General features: G+C 38.4%; 1 protein-coding gene across 1 annotated transcript in view; it reads right to left on the bottom strand.

The window, feature by feature from the left end:
- Positions 1-286: 286 nt before the first annotated feature.
- LOC138712090 (sodium-coupled monocarboxylate transporter 1-like) overlaps positions 287-6,000 on the bottom strand; it is a 54,977-nt gene continuing 49,263 nt past the window's right edge. The window contains exons 12-13 of the mRNA XM_069843483.1: positions 5,536-5,711; positions 287-631 (exon numbers count right to left, since the gene is read on the bottom strand). Coding sequence (XP_069699584.1) covers positions 340-631; positions 5,536-5,711 — 468 coding nt within the window. The 3' untranslated portion in view covers positions 287-339. The remainder of the gene's footprint in view (positions 632-5,535; positions 5,712-6,000) is intronic.

Genomic DNA, 6,000 nt, shown 5'->3' with positions numbered 1-6,000 from the left:
TTCATTTCTGGCTAAGTGGAAGTGAAGATCTGATGGCCTTAATTCGCCAGAATAAAGACAATTAATATTATTAAATTATTATGACTACTAGGAAAGGAGTCGTACGGGTTATCTTTACGTTTCGGGCTGTGTCGTCTTGCCGAGAATGGAATCTACTTCTCGTCACTTATTTAATAATTTAACACATTCTTCGAGGTTCTGAAATGCCGCCAAAATTTCCGTAGACATGACTCGTTCTACTTTTCACTAGATATCATAAGTACATGGCTGGAAGGAGGCAACTGTGAAAACGTTATTGAAACCTTTATTTTATGACTTCCAAAGGAATACAATTAATATTTACATAGCACTACCTTCTACTTTCGAATTTGACATCTTTCTGTTGTTTGAATTGTTGAGTAATTCCGTTTCTGCTTCTTGCTCCTTGTCCGTGACTTTCTTCTTTGCAAGTATGCGGTCCCTGATGAACGGTGCGAATAGATCTGGGTTCATGTCCGGATCAGGTTGCTCTGTGAAGTAACTCACGATGAGTCCCACTACAATGAGTATGATTGTGCCCAGCATTGTGTAGTACATGAAGGAGATGCGGTACAGGATGAAGGGCTCTTCTGGAGCAGAGCTGTCCGGCAACCTGATGAAGTTAAGTAAATGGATATAAGTTGTTGAGACATCCTACATATAAACGTCAGTTTTTAACATACTGCATTTACAATCATCTTCCTCAGTCACCTTCAAGAACTTAGTCTGTTTTACTGTTCTCCAACCAGGAGATAAACCGTGAAAGGAATGTGCTTACTATTGCGTCATCTATTGGTGCGAAGTAGATAGATAATATTATCGTTATAACGTCAGTTTAAAAACCATGCGCTCTCCTGCATATGTTATTTCCCGTATGGAGGGATTAAAAGACCAGGGGCCGTATTCATAGACATTTTTAGCGCGGGCTTCCGGTGGATGATCAGCGTTTTTCGTATTCATAAACCAGTGTTAGCGATAGGATACGATTTGAATTCTGTACAAGTAACCAGTGGATAGCCGGGGCTAGCTTAGTACGCTCGTAGCGCATGCTGCGAAATGTCTATGAATAGCACCCCAGGAGATTAACAGTGATCTAATTTTGTAACTAGGGTAGTATAAATATGTGTATCAATGTTATTGTTTGTGCTGTGAGAGCTAGCTAATAGAGATACGAGTACCCACGTGTGTGATCTTATGACATCTTATGTCATCAACATTCATTCACAGCATTACCCCGCTTCGTCTCATTCCGCAGAGACTTTCTCGTGGTTGGAGTACAGTAGGTATCCTACAAGCAAAACTCAGATCGAACTCCTCGCGGCGCGCATGCTATACCCCTCTTACTCCTCTGCAGTAGGCGTGAGAGCATGCTGGGAACGGGAGCATAAGTCATCTGCTCGAGAAAGTCACGCCCGCTGGTTTCTGCGCACTGAGTTTCCCTTGTTGGATGCCTATAGTAGTTGGTTTTTTTCTCTCTCTTAAGTGTTGCGAGGAGGAACGTGAACTTATTTACAGATCTCTGATAATATCTCTGCCGGTCATTGGCCGTTAAATTTCAAGTGGCTTATCTTACAACGTGGGCGTCACCGTATTGAATAGCATTGCCACATTCCTCCCATCGCCTCACATCCCCACCGCAAATGTGACGTTGCACAGTGTCAGAGATAAAATACGAGATCTGTACTGCTGCTTGTCTTATGTAAGTTTATAGTCATTATTTATGATATAGTTTAAACCTTTCTTTGAACTTCGAATGAGATATAAATTAATATGACAACCTTAATACACGTAGATTGGCAAATTCAGAGTGATTGTTGGCATGTATTTGTTACATTATGCTCTCGTGAACCTAATAATTTTACTCTGTTTACGAACGCTAAGGTATTGTAGTGACTCAGCTATCTTGCCTTTGGCATCAGGAGAAGATAAGAGGGATATATAAACATGTAGAGCACGATCGCAAAATCGTGGCACCTGCGTGAAAGACGAATTGGCATCCACTTACATGGACTCACCCAAGAGTCTTGTTGGTAGGGGGGAGGGTGTTTGAACAGTACGCTCTATGAGTAAGCAGTCGCCCGTACAAACAGAACCCCCCACTCCGAAGCCTCAGAAAGAAGCTCGCGCATGTTGGTGCCACGAGTTTGCGATCGGGCTTCTAATAGTGGGGAACAACGGGCAATTGCTCAGAGGTGATCTCTAGAGACCTATTTTTGGTAGTAGCGATAAGCACGAAATTTTCCACAATTCCTTTGTTTCCTTGTAACCTTTCAAATATCTGATAGCTATATCATATTTAAACGGAACAAATAAGGCGAAATTTGGACCATAGTGCGAAATATGTCAATAACTATGTAATACATTCCCTCTGTCTCAAAAACTACGAAATAGGCAAAAACATTTTAATCAGTATTGTAAAAAACATGTTTATGATTTTCTATTTTGATTTCGCATCGCTAATATTTCAGTATTATCTCTATTGATATTGTATGCAATTACTTTTACTATCTCTGTCGCTATCGAAAAAAAAAACGATTTCTGCAGTCAACTGCAGCAAAAATTGATTTCATACAGGAATGAAAACAATCTTTGTTGTAGCACGTTATGCACCGGGGAATATATTTTGATGTGAAGCGAGTTTTGGGGGACTAATAGAGGCCCACAATGGATCTGCAGGTAGTGTGGTTCCTTATAGGGTAAAGGTTGGTAATATTATGATACTAATAATATTATGATAGTTCTTTCTGAGAATTTTTTTAAATTTTACTGAGCGAAAAGAAGATCGTTTTTTTGCGTCAACGTATTAAGGGAATGTTCGTGGATATGTTTCTGCACAAAGCCGGCCCTTTTCTCGCTCAGTAAAATTGTAAAAAAATTCTCAAAAAGTACTATCATAATATTATTAGTATCACAATATTATCAACCTTTGCCCTGTCTAATGTGGAAAGTGAAACAGGCTTTTCTGCTTGCACGAACATACTCACTGACTGTCGCACAATTTTTTTGGTGCATAAAATGTAGAAACGATGCTTAGTTTATATTTTAGTGATGCTGATATGAGGTATATGCAGATCTAACTAAAACGAAAAAGAAATAGAAGTAGTCTTAAATTAAACATAACATTATTTTTTCTCTTGTACGGAGGAGAGACCCGAAGGCTTGCACTGCAGCCTGAGGCTTATTTTGCTTACCACTCCTATTCTGTGAATAATTGGGTAGCCGAACAGCCGCGCTCTTCTACAAGTACAACACGCCGCATCGTGATCTTAATTCGGACTGTGGTATGGATGATGATATGTGAATTAAAGATGGCGAAATGAGTTCGAGGTCCAACGCCGAAAGTTACCCAACAATTCTGCTTCAATTGGTTGAGGGTAAATCTCAACCAGGTAACTTGTCCCAACTAGGATTTGAACCTGGGTCCTCTCGTTTCACTGTCAGACGCGCTGACCGTCACTCCACAGCGGTGGACAATATAACATAATATAATGCATTTTATTGAGAATTTATTTCACGATATACCCACCAAATTGACAGCTTATTTCTTGAAATAATCACCAACATAGTGGCAGGTTTAATACCGTAATTAAAAACTTAATTTCATCAAAATATACGGTTCTTAGTGGTCTTAGATTGACGTCATGGAATAGAATATTATTTTCATATTTTTTAATCCTAAGAGAAAGGTAGATCAGAAATTGGAAACACTGTGAAATGTTCCATTAAGACTGGCGAAGGAGATGAAAATGTGAAAAGCCGAATTCTACAGGCAAACGAGTTTTTGTTTAATTGTATATTACACGAAAAAATAAAAATATTTAATTGCAAACAAAGTTTCAATGCCATAGTAAAATGAATCTTTGCCTTTAGTTGTTAATCGCGAAAAATAACAACGATAAATAATAAACACCAATTTTCACAAGCAGATGTGTGATATAATTATTAAACATAAAATAGCCAGAATTTATATCAAATAAAATTAAACGACCTCAAATAGCACAATAAATCAAGCGTAGGAAGTGAACAAAGATAGGCCGTGAGGTATAGAAATCTGGATTTGATGAAGACATGTGTTTGATTGAAATCCGCAATAGGCAAGTAATAGGGACCACTCGTAAATATATGGAAACGAACGATAGGGCCTATAGAGAAATAGATTTGTGACCTTGAAAAGAGCAGAACAAATCTGAAACGGATGTCCAGAAAGAGTATGATGGCGAATTTCTCCTGCTCCTGGATATTCCGCCAATGAACAACGGAAAAGATGAACAGTGCATACATTTTATATTTTCACGCTCGCGCATTCGGCAGTAAGTGTCTGCGCGTGCTGCCATTCAAGGACACTCGTAATCGCTGAAAAAATGATTATATTATAATCTGTTATTGAGTGCAGTACTGAGTTGAGTTTCAGAGCAGTATATCTGAGTTTAGTTGCTCTGTTTTTGCTTGTTGCTTAAGTCATGGTTCAGAGATTTAATACAGAGTAAATAATTTTCATTTACCGTTTTTTTTTTGCAAAAACAATGAATTGCTCAGTATCATAGAGAATTTAAAGAACGATGTCCTGGATTAAAGTTTAAGAAGTAGTGAATAAATTAAAATTTACATTATTAGTACTGGACAAGAAAAGAAGACGAAGGAGCAGTGTTCTGAGATTGGGAAAATTGGATGATATCGGTGCTCGATGTGAAAAATTGCCGCGAAAATCTCTCATGAATTGAGCACAACAGCAGGGACTAGCTGTTCCTCAGCACATAATGCTACAAAGTTATTAAAAAACGAGAAGAAATAGCCAACATTTCGGAAGCAGAGCTGCAACTTGTGAATTTAAATGGTTCAGTCTCCACAACGCCTGCCTTGCAGCAAATGATGAACATTTCCAACATCGCATTTGAAAAGGGAAGTATTATTTAGTATTTTTACAGTTTCAAATTGTAAAATATCTCCTTTCTACGGTTTATCTGTTCTATACTCCTAACCGAGAGCTCAGCGGGTCGTAGGCCTATATGGGAATTTGCACTGTGCACTGCCGCTTCCACTTTACTTCCTGTAATGTGGAAATATAAAATGTATGCACTATATTTTACCAGCAATGGAAACCTTTAAAGATACAACTACTTTGGATAATCTACAGCTGCTTCATTTCTTACACTAAACTATTTATTTTTTTTCAAAATTAATTTTAATTTGCCGTTCTTTACTTTTGTGTTTAAATATTTTGAAATTATAATTGCAGTTTGTCCTCCGTTTTATTAATTCAAGTAATTTTACATTTTTCTTTATTATTGTATTTTGTAAACCGGTGCTGTAGCCATTACCCTAACATTAACAAACTTGAGAGCTCCGAATAGTTCTGCTTATTTTGACAAAGATATGCGTAAGAAAGAGCGAGCTAAGACATTGGAGAGAAATAAGACGAGCACGGTATGAGTATAAACAAATAAATTAGGAGATGAAGAGACAAAACTGAAATAACAGCTAAAAGAGACATAATTGAAGTTACCGATTCATACTTACTCTATAGGGATCGCAGTTGTCGTGGTCGTTGTTAGGGTAACGTTGGAGGCGCTGCATCCGTCTGCGGTCGTGGGGAGGGGTACGTGCTTGAGAGTGCCGGTGGCGTAAGACTTCTGCGTGCCGACCACGATCCAAGCTAGAGCTAACATACTGGTGATGGCCCCAGCAAGTGCGCCCTGCGAACAGACAGGTGTGTGATTATTGAAATTAGAGAGACTAAGAGAGAATGAGGACTTGAAGAAATTACGAAAGAGGTAGAAAATAGATACGCGAGGATACAGAGAAGGAAAACAGGAGGAACGGAGGAAAATGAAAGTAAAGAAGATAATGAAAGACGAAGAGAAAATTAAAAGAAGTCTTTGAATTGGAACGGAAAGGGGAAAGAAAAAGAGAGGGCGAAATGAATAACTCGAGGAGAAGGAAGATGTTTGAAGTAATAAAGTGGAAGGAGGTCAGAAAAATATT

This window comes from Periplaneta americana, chromosome 13 (genome assembly GCF_040183065.1).
Source record: "Periplaneta americana isolate PAMFEO1 chromosome 13, P.americana_PAMFEO1_priV1, whole genome shotgun sequence".
NCBI lineage: Eukaryota > Metazoa > Arthropoda > Insecta > Blattodea > Blattidae > Periplaneta > Periplaneta americana.
Note: the sequence above shows the minus strand (reverse complement) of the source record. Positions and strands in the feature narration are given on the sequence as shown.